Below are 15,094 nucleotides of genomic sequence, written 5' to 3'. Positions count from 1 at the left end.
ATCTATCATACTATACAAGCTATTTAGGATTTTAACCTGATCCAATAATGCACCTTATCTGGAATGTTAAGGAATAGGAACAGCATTTTGGGGGTTACTTTTTTTCTTTTCTCTGTCTTATTACAAAAATTTGGTGCTGTGTACTTACTGTGGGGAAGTCACTGCCCCCCAAATAATTATGTCCCGGTTTGTTAGAATATTTAGAAATTAACTCAGTTAATAATGTTTAGAGAGGATATGGGAGGATAATCTTAGTGTCTAGTTTTGTGCCAGGTTTCTTCCCTTTGAACAATTTACACTGTCTTCATCATGTAATATGGGGAATTTTGCAACATTAGCATTACTGGCAGTAGTGCCAGTAGTGACTACAGTTTTTTTCCTAGCTCCTTCCTCCCTTTCATTAATAGCCTTCAGTACTTGATTATAGAATTAAAAGCTCTCACCATTCACTGAATTTCACACTCAGCATTCCCGATGTCAGAGTCATTCCCCTACATCGATGTCATGGAAAAAGCAGAACACATTACCTACTTGGTTTTATTTATTACTATTTAAAGGGGAAAGGGCAAATGGTATTCATTAAATTTTCATTTATTGAATTTTTTCTAGATGTGTCACGTACACAGTTTCAGTTTCCATCTTACAAATGACACTGAGAGCACAGTAAAGGTTACGCAGTGGGGTGGAATTGGAACCTATTTCTACCTTCAAGTCTAGGCTTTTCTACCATACCATGTCCTATCAGAACTTTATATTATAATAACATTCATATAATGCATAACCAATGAGTGGCTAAAAATGTGAAATTTCTGACAGTTTTTGATATGCAGAACATCAAAAATTACTGTCCCTCAGAAGTGTAGATGCAACTGCTGTACCCTTTACAAGGTGGTTTGGGGGAGCTAAGAGAAGGAAGCTAGAGATTAGGGATCCCTTACACATTTATGTTTGTATTCATCTTACCAAGCACCCTTCAAGTAGAAAAGAATTTGCCAAATAGTAAGAATGAATGCTAGAAGAAAGAAATGACTTCTGGTCCTTGGATCATTTAAACTTAACTAACCATTTCAATTTAATAAATTAAAGAAATATTTCTTTGCATGGCCTTTGTGTTTGGAGCCCCTAAGCTGTTTTTCATTAGTCTTTTAAAGAATCTGGTGAATATTTTATAAAAGGAAGGTAGTAGAGGACATGACAAACTGCATTTGGGAGTTTTTCAGAAGAAAGCACTTTTGGGTTTAGATTTTTCAGCTACATTTTAAGACGTTAGCAGGTAATTGGGGTTTCCTAGGTAATTTGTCAGCTTGCCATAGGATGTTATAAATGGTCTTTATTCTTAGCATACTATTTAGGACTTGTAATGGAATTTGAGACTTTCCCAATCTGTAACTCCAAGCCATGTAGAATCATTTAGATCAGAACATGAATCGTAGTACTGAGTTTAAATTATTTAAACAGACAAAAGCATTAGTCCTTCCAAGAGGCTTTAAAACCTCTTGTTCGCATTGAAAAGCTCTAAGTAGTTTCTTTAACTGTAAGTTCATGTTTAAATAAAAGGCCAAGCAGTAAATATTTGGGGCTTTGCAGGCCATATGTGGTCTTTGTCACGTATTCTTGTTTGTGTATATGGTTGGTTGTTTTGTTTTTTAAACAATCCTTTAAAAATGTGATATCTGTTCTTGGTCTGACCCATAGTCCATGGGTTTACCCAGTTTACCCAGCCTCTGCTTTCCTGTGTTCTACCTGAATTTGAGGCAGGGTTGATACCTGCTTTTAAACTGTCATACCAAGCACTGTCAACAAAGCAAAAAGGCACACCCAGGAATGGGAGAAAATACTTGCAAATCATGTATTTGGTAAATGATTAATATTCAGAACATATAAAGAATTCCTAAAACTCAGTCACAGCAAAAAGTGGATGACGGACTTGAACACAGATTTCTGCAGAGAAGATAAACAGGTGACCAATAAGCACATGAGAGGATGCTCAGCATCACTAGGGAAATGGAAATCTAAACCACAGAGCTGCTTCCCATTTATTAAGATGACTGTTAAAAAAAGAAAATAGTGTTGCCAAGAATATGGAGAAATTGCAAGCCTCGTGCATTGCTGGTAGGAATATAAGAGCATCTGTGGAAAATAGTAGGATGATTCCCCCATAAATTAAAAAGAGAATTATGTGACCTAGCAGTTACACTTTTAGGTATTTACCTGAAGGAATTGAAAGCAAGGACCAGATGTTTGTACACCCATGCGCGTAGCATTCACAATAGCCAAAAGGTGATAGCAGTTAAAATGGCTATCGAAGGTGTGTAGATATACAGAAGGTGGTATATAGGTGCGATGATGGACTTTTGCTTAGCCTTAAGAGGAATGAAGTTCCGATAACGCTACAATATGGACAGACCTTGAAAACATGCTAAGCGAAGTAAGACAGGTGCAAGGATGAGTATTATACAATTCCACTTAAATGAGATCCCTAGAGTCGTCAGTCGTATGAACAAAATATAGAGCAGTGGTAATGAGGGGGAGGGGGGGTTAGGGAACAGGAAGTTATTTTTTAACAGGTATGGAGTGTCAGTTTCAGTTTGAAATGATGAGAAAGGTCAGGAGGGGGATGATGGTGAGTTGCACAACAGGGTGAATGTGCTTAATGCCGCTGAACTATACACTTCAGAATGGTTAAGGTGCTCAATTTTATGGTATGTATATTTTGTCACAATTAAAACAAAACAAAATAGAGGTGTACTACCAGGATAGGAGTTTTCGAATCTCACAAAAAAGCATATGGAATCATTGTCCTACCAGTGGCTCTAGATCTGCACTTACAATGGCTCTGAACCTACACTCCTGAGGTCAGTTAGAATTCCACTGCTAATTCTTGGAGGTGACATACTTAATATTTATCTGTAAACTCCAGAATCTGTTGCACAGACAAGTGGAGTTAAAATATTTGAATGTAATGATAAATGATAAAAGGAAGGTATGGTATTTAGACAGAGGAAAAGTAAAAATTTAGATATTTTTAATAAAATTTGGAAATGAGGTGGGTAATTCATTCCAAAAAATAATCACAGAAGGACACAGGCATCTTACATTTTTGTTAGATACTGCCATATCCCTCTGGAGATGTGACAACCAGTTTGCATTCTACCCAGTATTTGGGAGTGCTTGTTTCCCCACATCCTTGTCATCGTGATGTATCATGACATCTTTTGATCTTTATAAATCCAGAGGGTGGGGGCACCTGGGTGGCTCAGTGGGTTAAAGCTCGTGCCTTCTGCTCGGGTCATGATCCCAGGGTGCTGGGATCGAGCCCTACATTGGGCTCTCTGCTCAGTAGGAAGCTTGCCCCCGCCCCCCGCCTGCCTCTCTGCCTACTTGTGATCTCTGTCGGTCAAATGAATAAATTAAAAAAAAAAAACAAAACCTTAAAAAAAAAATACAGAGGGTGAGGAAATTGTTTCTTACTATTGTTTTTACCCCTGCTATTTTTGTTACTAGTGACTCAGCGATTTTTATGTTTCTAAACCATTTATATTTACATGAAACACCTGGTCATGTTCTTTGCCCAGAAATTTTTGTTGGGTTTGGGTTTTGTGCCGAGGACAGTGGTCTCTCTGTAAGAGCACTCACAGGAAAGTGCATGACTCGGGGGGGGGGGTAGCATATTTTAGGGTATTTGTTGTATAAAAGAAGGATTTGGGGGTTTGTTCACATCCAGAATGGGTGATGAAGTAAGGGCCTTTTTGACATCCGTGGAGATAAGCGTGTGGGATTTTTTCCTCCTCCTTTCTGTTAGTTTGGTGAGTTATATTAAAACATACTCTATTAGTGCCCCATTCTTGTTACCACTTTGTGAACCTTCTGGTAACAGGTATCCTGTTTTTTCCATATGTTCCTGTATTCTCTCTGCTTTAATACTCATAAGTAGGATCCTGTAATCATCTTCTTGGGCCTGCAGCCTTTTGTCAGTTTTTCAGTACCATGATATGCTGGCTTTGTACAAAGAAATTGGGAGCTTGCTTTCTTTATGCTCTGGTACTATGGAAATAGCAGTGGCATTATGTGTTCTTTGAAGATTTGATAGAATACCTGTGAAACTTGCTGGTTGTGGTTCCTTTTCCAGGGGTGGTGCTCCTTTAACAATTTTCTTACATATTCTTTGTATCTGTTGAGACTGTGTGTCTATTGTTGGATATGTTTAGGTCATTTATTATCCAAATTACTTAGATTGAAGAGTATTTTGTCAACATTCTTTTAATTTTCTCTCAATCTTTTTCCCCCTCGATTCTGATTTTTAATGGTGTATATTTGTCTTTTTTTCCCTTTTTATTAAGTTGGTGATTTTTATCAATGTGGCTTTGTCCCAGAGGATCAGTTCTTAAATTTACTGATTTGAATGGATTTTTAGTTAAGATTTGTTTATTTATGATGTATCTTTATTAATTTCTCATAATTTCTTTTGGATGGGCTTTATTTGTCCTAACTTTTGAATATCAGATCTACTTATTTTCATTCATTCTTTTTTAATAGGCTGTAGGCTTTCTTTTTTTTTTTTAAAGATTTTATTTATTTATTTGACAGGCAGAGATCACAAGTAGGCAGAGAGGCAGGCAGAGAGAGTGAGAGGGAAGCAGGCTCCCTGCTGAGCAGAGACCCCGATGCGGGACTCGATCCCAGGACCCTGAGATCATGACCTGAGCCGAAGGCAGCGGCTTAAACCACTGAGCCACCCAGGCGCCCGGCTATAGGCTTTCTTTATAAACACTGCTTTATTTAATATTTTCCAGTCTACAGTATTTTTATTATTTTCTAGAATTTTATTATTTTCTAGATTTCTCAATTTTAGTTTTATGATTTGGAGGCAGGTGTTTTTGTTTTATTATCATTAATTTCTGATTTGATTCATGGCAATTAGACTATATAATACCCTTAGTATTTAGAACATAGTTGATATTTTTGTTAGTACCCCATGATACATGAAACATTTCATGAGGTCTTGGAAAGAAGTCTATATTTTCAGAATAGAGAGTTCAACATACATCAGTTAGATCTGTCTAATTAATCATATAATTTTTTGTCTGCTTCCCTCTCTCTCTCTCTGCCTGCCTCTCTGCCTACTTGTGATCTCCTGTCTCTCGCTGTCAAATAAATAAATAAAAATTAAAAAAAAAAAAAATCTTTAAATGTAGTTTTAAAAAAGTACAGCTGGTTCTTGTTATTTCTTTATGTTCTGTGTTATTGCAAACACTAACCTAGTGAATACTAACCCATATTGCTCCTAGGGGAAATAGAGGATTGGGTTCCTGCCGACTACTGGTTACAGCGTTTTTATCTGCTGATCAGTACATAACCTTTTTCTTGTTTCTTTCTGTTTTAATATATATTGTTGAGTCATTAACATTGAACTTAGAGCCAGCAACCCTGCAATCATACCTGAATGAAGCTTACCTCACACATGTATTTCATCTGTAAGGCACATCACAGCCTTCTTGCACTTGAGAGTACTGGACAGCACTTCAGTGACACTGAATCACCAACCAAAAGCCTAGAAATGTGAAAACCTGGACACTAAATATGGACACTAAATATGGACAGGTGTTCAAAGTGTCAGCTGAAACAAGAAGGCTGACTGTCCAGTGTTCTTCATCTGGGAATGTGTGTGTCAGGAGACTCGGAATTTTTCCCACTCTGCACGGTCCACAGATGACTGCAAAAGTACCAGGAGTATTGTTCTGGGGGTTACAAATAAGTTTTGGCAAGTAGGTGATTTACAAATATAGAATCTGGGAATAATGAGGATTGACCATCCTTCATCTGGGACAAGAAAAATGAGGTGAAATCTTTCTCTGCTATTTTTTCTTTGTATTTTTTGTTATGTTTCCTGAAGTTTTTTTCTTTTAACACGGTAATGCCATACAGAGCCCTTCCTACCGTGATTTAGCTGTTATATCCTTTAAGCTGAGATCATCATCATGCAGCTGGATTATCTCCCACCTCCCACTTCCCTCCTACTTCTACCCTACGTGTTTTGTTCTCATCTCCTGATTTAGCCCTGCCTCTCTTTACTTCATGGTATTACAGAGAGCTCAGAAATGCTCTCCCCACCTGTTCTTAGACCCAGAATTTTTTATTCAAGCAAGAAAGACTATAGTTATGGTCCCTTAGAATATATAGATCAATTTTAGAGAGCTTTATACTGCCTAAGACTCTTCTCTACCTTGTTCCTTAGGTCAGATCTTCATTATATTCATTAACTCTTCAGAGATTTTTTATTTTGAAGTTGGAGCTTTTTTCTGATTTTATTGAGAATGTATTATGTTTCATTTCTATTCTCCTTACAACATTTTGATTGGTTTAAGGGAGGACCTCAGGGAAACATTACTTTTATTTTATTTTTAATCAGAAAATCTGTACTCATTTCAGAGTTAAAATATTTCATTAAATCTCAAACTTGTCTTTTCTGGGGAGTTTCTTATCAAATTAAAATTTGTGGCATATTCTTGGTCTTAAGCTTTTATTCTTTTCCAGGCCTTCAGTTGTTATATTCTACTTAATTCTTTTTATCTTGGTTTTTTTGTTTTTTGTTTTTAAGATTTTGTATAGTTACTTATCTGAGAGGGCGAGGTTGCGAGAAGGAGCAGAAAGAAAGGGACAAGCAAACTCCAAATTGAGTGCGGAGCCTGGTGCGGGCTTGATCTCATTACCCTGAGATCACGACCTGAGCTGAAATCGAGAGTCGGACATTTAACCAATTGAGCCACCCAGGATCTCCTCTTTTTTCACATGTTTATTCTTAATTCTATTTAATTTTTATGAGAGATTATTGCTCATAATCTTCTGATTCCAAAGTAATATTTTGAAAAACTATATTGTAGAGAATTTATGATTTGTGAATTAAGAAGAAAACAAGAGCACTGTAAAATTTCGTCACCCGGAGATAACAGCCATTTTTTGTAAGAATTTTTCTTGTTATTTATTAAGAGCCCATTGTACAGAGTAGCTCAGGTGATGATAGTCTCTTACAAATGGTGATGTTGAATTAGGGGCAATTGCCAATATTCTAACCAGTTCTAAAAGTTTTGATTCTGTGAAATTTTATCATTTTCAGTACATCTTTTCAAAAGGTCTCATTTTACAAATAAGTATGGCACATTGATCTGACAAATCGTAGGAATTGAATTTGATAGATGGGGAAGGAGAGTTCTGCTTGGCATTTTTATAGCATGATTAGTGAGAAATAATAGTGCAGATAGTTTGACAATATTAAATGTTATCTGAGTAACCAGATTAATGACTTAGGATGCTGCATTTTCTACTAATGTGTATTTTCTCCTCTTTCCCTCTCAGGCTATGGCAAGGGCCAGAGCCCTCAGATCTCAGTCTGAGGACGCTGCTTCCGCCTTCAGTGCTGAGGACCTTATGAGTATAGATTTGGCAGAACAGATGGCTGATGACTCTGATGAGGACATCACAGCAGCAGCCAATAAAGGAAGAGGCCGAGGAAGAGGCCGACGAGGAGGAAGAGGGCAGAATTCAGTCTTGAGAGGAGGGTCTCAGAGAGGAAGAGGTTAGCACTGAGTACTGGCTTGCCCATGCATTCACACTTGGCAGTTGAATGGGATGCACATGATTGTATTCTTGTTGTCACAATTAAGTTATGCAGTCTTCTAAAAGTTCATTTTTATAATACATAAAGTCAGTCTTTAATATAATTCTGACATAAGTGTTTACTTAAATAAATTTTAATGGTCACGTGCACATAATGTTTTAATGTCTCTTAACATTTTTTTTAAGAACTTCACTACATTCCTCACACAGTACTTTTTGGGTACTCTCACAAGTATAAAGTAATAGGCAAATACGAGCTGCTAAGGAGAATGGCTGCTTAATGACCATTGGCAGCAGGAAGAAACTCCAGGTCATAAACATTATTTTTGTTACTACCATGAGATACAAATGTCCACATTTTTATAAAGTGGCTTCATAAAATATGTTCAAAAAGAAAACTACCTTAAAACAATATGGTATCTTCAAGCGGTCATTAACATTAATTGCCATCATCGTATTTAATATGGGACTGTTGTCCTTGGATAATTCAAATAATAGAAAATTGGTCATCCCTGTGACTTCCCAGTATATTGTATAAATTTGTTTCTAGGAATATTTTTAATTGTTTATTAAATATTTATCCATAGGAATTTTAAGCTGGTCAAATAGTACTTAAAAGTTAAAAATTTCCAGAGAAAGACATCCTCATCCTCTAGTGATAGTTCATTTTCATTATCCTTAAGTTTACAAAATGTTTCTTTATATTTTTGATTGGAAGAGTATGAACCAAATGTGTTGTAAGTATCATTTTTGAAAATTGAGTAGACTATGTGTTTTTTGTTTTATGTCTTTGTTTTATGTCTTTGACTTTTTATATAAACCGATTTAATGTAACTTTATGTACATTTCATTTGCCACTGTCTTAAACCTTGATTCCTGATGGAATTGTATAGTGACTGCTCATTATTCTAACACTAGGCACTGGTCTAGAGACTTCTACTCGAAGCAGAAGTTCAAAGATGACTATGTCAACATCTAGAAATATGTCTATTGTAGATGGTGAGTATGGATTGCAAATGATTATCTAGTAGTTATTTATAAATTCCAAATAGGAAGACCTAGAAAATCCTCATTGGGAAACCTCATTGGTTTCTGTTGCCATTGTTGTAGAGTCAAAAAGGGTTATTAGGATTACGAGATAAATCATTCCTTAAAAGGTCTTTGCCATTCATCAGAGCTATTGAAGAGGGTGAGCCTTAAAAGTTATTTTTTATAGTCCCTTACTTTAGACAAATTTGTTTATTTCCTTTTTTATAGAGGGATTAGGAAGATAGAAAAGTAAGTCAGTTGGTCAGTATGTCACCAATGATCAAGAGAGAAAGTGTTTACTTTCTTACACTCAAGCCCCATGCTAGCTCCACACTGGGCATGAAGCCTACTTGAAAAAAGAAATAATAATTTTTGAAAAGTTCTTTTGTTGTGTTTTTACTCTGATTATTTAGTACTTGAGGAGAGCCAGCGAGCCAGCTGAGATTCTTTTTTTTTTTTTTTTTTAAGATTTTATTTATTTGACAGACAGAGATCACAAGTAGGCAGAGAGGCAGGCTGAGAAAGACGGGGAGGCAGGCTCCCTACCAAGCAGAGAGCCCAGTGTGGGGCTTGACCTGAGTGGAAGGCAGAGGCTTTAACCCACTGAGCCACCAGGCGCCCTGAGATTCTTATTTTGATTTCAAAAGCATGTTGTCTTTTAGGGAAAGGCGTCTGAAGAGGTACTCTTCCATTCTTGGCAGAAGTAAGGTAAAAACAGAGAAGGGGGACAATAGGCAGCATAGAAATGATCTAGGCAGAGTTCAACATGGAAAAGCTTTGTGACTTTCACTATGTCACTCAGACTCCTAAGTTTATTTCCCTTATAGACTCTACATAATAGGTTATTCTGAAGGTGAAAGGCAGAGTCTGGTACACAGTAGACCTGTATAAAATGTTCATTTTAAAAAAAGAAGCAACAGGAAGATAGAAATACGAAGTGAAAATAATGCGTACATTTCCAAGTTAAGTCACCAGAAGTTGGTTAGCATGTGACACTAAGGCATACCTACCTTGACCTTAACCCAAACTGCCTTTTTTTTGTCCTGGCTTAACTGTTTTATGTGAAGCTTTCCTTGGCACCAGTGGGCGGAATTAATCACTGAGAGTGAATCTTTGGACTTCAGTTTTGCTGTTGAGAAATGAGCTATTAGTTAAGCTTGCTTTTTTTTTTTCCCCTTGGAAGTAGTCTTTTTTTCTTCCAGCTGGCTGTCTTTGGTGTTCTGTAGTTTCACTGATGAATCTAGATAGGAGATTCTTTTTTATAGGGCTTTATGAAACTGAATTGTGTCTTTCATGGCTCCTAGAAAATCCTTTCCCTTTAGATAATACCTCTGCGCTCTTTTTCTCCTCCCTTCAGAGTCTTCAGAAGTTAAATAAATCTAAGAATCACTCTGTCCTCTTATGGCTATTAATCTCTTGTATTTTCCCTTGCTTTATCTTCCTGCACTATATTGATCTTCCAATTCACCCATCTGTTGTTTTTGTTTTTGTTTTCTTAAGTAAACTCTGACCCCAACGTGGTTCAACCCCCATGCCCATCTATTCTTTAGACTGTCCTTTGAATTTTTTATTTCGTTGTTTTTGATGTGGGTAGAAATTCTACTTAGTTCTTTTGAAATACGCTATGTGATTTTAAAAATTCCCTGCAGATGTTTTTAAGCCTGTAATTTTTTAAGTTTTTAAGTCTGTAATTTTTGTGCACATAGTAAAGATATTTGTTCTGTATTCTGTGTCTAATAACCCAGTGTCTGAATGCCTTTGGCTTCTTTTTATTGTCCATTTCTGATATCTGTTTCTGCTTGTTCTCATTTACGGTGACTTGTTTCCTTATATGTTTTGTTATCTGTTGTCCCTAAGGAAATGATCAGCAGGAATAATTTGAGATCAGAGATGAAGTTAAGTTCCCCCAAAGTTGATTCATAATTGTTTCTCCAGGCTTCTAGAGGGACCACAAGTCTTAGGCCACATTAAACTACATTTAAAGTTGTGACTTGAGGTTCAACCAGATAATAATGTACTTGAAAAATCCTGTTTTTACATATGCTTCTCTCCTTAACCATTGTGGTCCCAGCTTAAGGTAGGGAGGACATGCATCAGGTCCCCTCCCCCTGCCAATCTTGATCAGGCCTTGACAGTTCTCTCTACACAACTGTCAAAACCAGTGTGAACATTTGTCCAGATCAGCAGGCCCCCAGAGCAAAGTATTCTGCTTGCCTCTCTGAGTTGGAGCTTTTCTTCTGTTTTGGCCTGTTAATTCTTTATGTGGTCAGCAACTCAGTGCCATTAGAAATTTTTTATATGTTTGATGAAGCAGTTTGTGTTGCTTTGAGCAGCAGTGTTTGTCTGAAAACCTAGCCCACATAAACAAATACAGAGGTTTTTATCTTTATTTTCTTTCTTCAAAACTCGTATGTGGCTGCCTCCTTTGCATCTAGAACTTTATATCCCATAGGGTTTTTGTGAACATTTTTTTTTTTCACTTTCTACCCTTGGCTCCTTTCAGAACTACTATGCCTGTGAGACTTTTAACAAATACTCTTTCATGAGCTCTGCTTTGTTACCCATTGATAATGTGGAAGAAAGCTTCTGTTTGTATAGCGAAGACAGAAGACCAGTTACAGTGCTTTAAAATGTTCACAAATAATCCTTTTTTTTTTTCAAGATTTTATTTATTTATTTGAAAGGGAGAGAGAGAGATTGAGAGGAGAGATGTCAGAGGGAGAAGCAGACTCCCTGCTGAGCAGGGAGCCCAATGTGGGACTTGATCCTGGAACTCCAGGATCATGACCTGAGCCGAAGGCAGTTGCTCAACCAATTGAGCCACCCAGGCGCCCCCATAAATAATCCTTTTTTTTTTTGAAGTAATAATACTCATTTGTAAAAAGTAAGCCAAATTAATATGAAACTTAAGATTTCCTGAATTATGTTTGGGAAGAAAAGTCTTGTTATGCCTTTTGCAGCAGATGGTATGGTTAAGAACCTGGGCCTTGGAGTCAGATCTGGTGTGAGTGGGCCAGCAATTTACCAGCTGGCTCCATGCCCATAAACCAGGAGCATCAGCAGAATGGGGTCAGAGTCATTCTTTTTCATCATGGTGTCCATAGTGCCTGGCTGGCATAGATGCTCATTAAATGCTTGAGAATAACTGAATAAAAGTTACTTAGAGATTGGATAGCATAAAGGTTAAAAGCATGGTTCTAAAGTTAGCCATTGGTTTGACTTGACTCCTTGATTTACTAGCTATGTGTCCTTTTAGGCTTTCCATCTTCAGTGTCCTCATCTGTAAATGGGCTGATGATTGCATTTATCCCATTGGGGTTTTTTTGAGGATTAATGAGAAAATACATGTGGACTATTTGGCATAGTATATATACACATTAAGCCCCCAGGAGGCGTAAACTGCTTCTTTCTATTCTGTAAGCTTCAAATCCTTAGCTATAAAATTGGCAGCATAGTACTGACTCTACAGAGTCATAACAAGTATCAGTTGAACTCATGGGTATACATTACTTAGCACAGGATTTAGTAAGAATCCAAAAAATGATTGCTATTAGTATTAGTGGCAGTGGTGCCTGGGTGGCTCAGGGTCCTGGGATGGAGCCCTGCATAGGGCTCTCTGCTCATCATGGAGCCTGCTTCCCCCCCTCCCCCACGCCTGCCTCTCTGCCTACTTGTGATTTCTCTCTCTCTGTCAAATAAATAAATAAAAATCTTTAAAAACGGAAACTTCCAAATCCCTGTTGTAAGTGGAGGCATGAAGAGAGCTGTAACAGTACAGTTCTATTATTAACAAGCCCTGTGGTGTGTAGAGATTTATTATTGTACTGGAATTTTATTGGAAATGGTAGATATTACACTTCAGCCAGCAGGAGTTGTAAATAAAGAGTTGGACAGCCCCAGTTTTTCCCTTGAAGTTTGTCTGCAGAGGGTGGTGACCGAGTGAGTGGTAGCTCTGAAGGCTCTGTGATTCCACGTAATTTACCATCATGGCGGCCGCTAGCTACGTTATCAGAGTACCTGCTCCTTCTAGGCTCTTGGCAGAATTATTTCCATTAATCACCTCTTCTTATCTTTGCAATGATTTTCTGCATGAATTATGATTAACATTATTTTATGATGTAAGAAAGACATTAGGGTTCAAAGCTGACAGCCGAGAAGAAGTTCTTGAGACATCTTTGGTGCAAAAAGTTTTTGTTTTTTTTTTTAAAGCACAGAAACAGGATTTGGGCAGAAAGAGCTGTGCTGAGTTCATGAGGAGTGGCCTGTTTTATACTTTCAGGTTGGGAGGGGGTTGGGGATAGTGTAAGTCTCCCACATATTTTGGAAACAAGGTTTCCAGGATCCTGACGGGGTTAACTATTGTTAGAAAAGGTCATTTTATTATTGTTTAGTAAAAACTCTGTCATGAGACCCTTCAAATATATATGGATGAGTCCTGTACTTAGGGGATGATTGCCAACATGTATCTTGGGGATTGAGATAAAGCAAGTTTCCAAAGGAATTTTTATGTGTTAAAGTAGACTTACAGGGGCACCTGGGTGGCTCAGTGGGTTAAAGCCTCTGCCTTCGGCTCAGGTCATGATCCCAAGGTCCTGGGTTTGAGCCCTGCATCAGGCTCTCTGCTCAGCAGGGAGCCTGCTTCCCCCTCTCTCTGTCTCTGCCTGCCTTTCTGGCTATCTCTGTCTGTCAAATAAATAAATAAAATCTTAAAAAAAAAAAAAAAAAGTAGACTTACAGGGTCCTGGAGTTGGGCTAAGATTACCCTTCAACTTCAAGGTAGTTGAGTCCCTAGAGGAATGTCACTCTTCTGTTTCAAGGATTTGTCAGTGGGCTGTAGGTAGTAAGGAAATTCAGTAATTTTTCTTCTGCCTTTTTTTCCCACATCACTTTATAGGCGGGGAAATTGAGACTTAAGGAAGCCAAGGAGCTTGGCTCTGGTCACCCAGCTAGTCAGTCAAAATGAATTTAACTCTACAACCACCATACTGTATTGCCTTCCTAACTGAACTCGGTGCTTATTTTTCTGATAATGTTAATTTATCTCACTGACATTTGTTGGGGATACAAAGAAAGGGCCATTTATTTATTTTTAGGCGGGCTCTTCAGGATCTGAGAGTTTGAGGAGTCAATTAGTCAATAATTATTAAGTAGAAATATTCCTTAAAGTCATGATGGCTACCTTTTTTCATTCAGTTGCCCTCTTTAGCCTTTCGAGTAGAGTTAGGATGTAAGGCCCTAGTAATTGAGTAGAGTGAATAAGAACTTTGCTTTTGCCCTTAATTTCTTCTCTCAGATAGACATCACAAGACTGAGGATAGAACCTGGAATAGGAAAAATGAACAAATCATAAATTTTGGCTAGATAGAACAATTTCTGAGTTTTCAGACTACAAGAATTTTGGACTTTGTGGGTTTCTCTGAGCTTTTGACTTTTTCAGGGCCTCTTTCTTTTTTTCTCCTCTTACCCTGTTTAATTTGGGGGTTGTCTTGGGGAAAACATTGTTTTATATTAAGAAATTGGTAAGGCTTAGGAGAAAATAAAACTCTAATTGGCAGATTGAAATTTATTCTAGGTTTTAAATATATATTCTAGGTTTTTAAATATTCTGTACTCAATTCATTGTAGTGGGAGTGGGGCAAGGGAGGGGGTGCAGGGGCTCACACCACTAAGCAATTCTTAGCCATTAGCTGGGTTTCCTACAAATTGACTCAATTCTGACAGTGTCTACTCAGATGTAGCATCAGATTCCATAGGGTAAGGGCTGAGTTCCACAAGATTGCCTCCCTCCACTTCAGAGGCTAATCAGAAATCTAGCTGTGCTTCTGACTGGCTATCCATCTTTTTCCCCTGATTTCCTCTTCGGGTTTAATTAATTTCCTGGGGCGGCTCACAGAACTCAGGGAACTAGTTAATTCACTAATTTACTGGTTTATTACAAAGGATACAAATCAGCAGCCAGATTAAGAAATACAAAAGGTGGGGCGCCTGGGTGGCTCAGTGGGTTAAGCCGCTGCCTTCGGCTCAGGTCATGATCTCGGGGTCCTGGGATCGAGTCCCGCATCGGGCTCTCTGCTCAGCCGGGGCCTGCTTCCCTCTCTCTCTCTCTGCCTGCCTCTCTACTTGTGATCTCTCTCTGTCAAATAAATAAAATCTTAAAAAAAAAAAAAAAAAAGAAATACAAAAGGTAAGGTTGCAAACAAAGGACTTGTATCCTCAAGAGTTTGGGGGCCAGCAGCCTGGCAAGTGGAAGCATTCTAGTTTACCACCTCTAAGCTTGCTGAACCCCTCCTTTGAGTTTCTGTGGCAGCTTCATTACCATTAATTGATTAAATCATTGGCTTTTGGTGATTGATTCAACCTCCCTGTCTTCTTGGAAATCTTGGGGTGGGACTGAGTTCCAGCCTTCATTTCCTGATTTCTATGTTCGTTCCCCTGGCAACCAGCCCCCAGA

General features: G+C 37.9%; 1 protein-coding gene across 6 annotated transcripts in view; it reads left to right on the top strand.

Moving 5' to 3' along the window:
• Window positions 1-15,094, top strand: part of MRE11 (MRE11 homolog, double strand break repair nuclease) — a 76,845-nt gene that overhangs the window by 45,471 nt on the left and 16,280 nt on the right. For all 6 annotated transcript variants that reach the window (XM_046015426.1, XM_046015425.1, XM_046015427.1 and 3 more), the window contains 2 exons: window positions 7,354-7,573; window positions 8,533-8,613. In XM_046015426.1, coding sequence (XP_045871382.1) covers window positions 7,354-7,573; window positions 8,533-8,613 — 301 coding nt within the window. The remainder of the gene's footprint in view (window positions 1-7,353; window positions 7,574-8,532; window positions 8,614-15,094) is intronic.

This window comes from Meles meles, chromosome 8 (assembly GCF_922984935.1).
Source record: "Meles meles chromosome 8, mMelMel3.1 paternal haplotype, whole genome shotgun sequence".
Lineage (NCBI taxonomy): Eukaryota > Metazoa > Chordata > Mammalia > Carnivora > Mustelidae > Meles > Meles meles.
The sequence above is the reverse complement of the archived record's forward strand: the minus strand, read 5'-3'. Positions and strand labels throughout refer to the sequence as shown.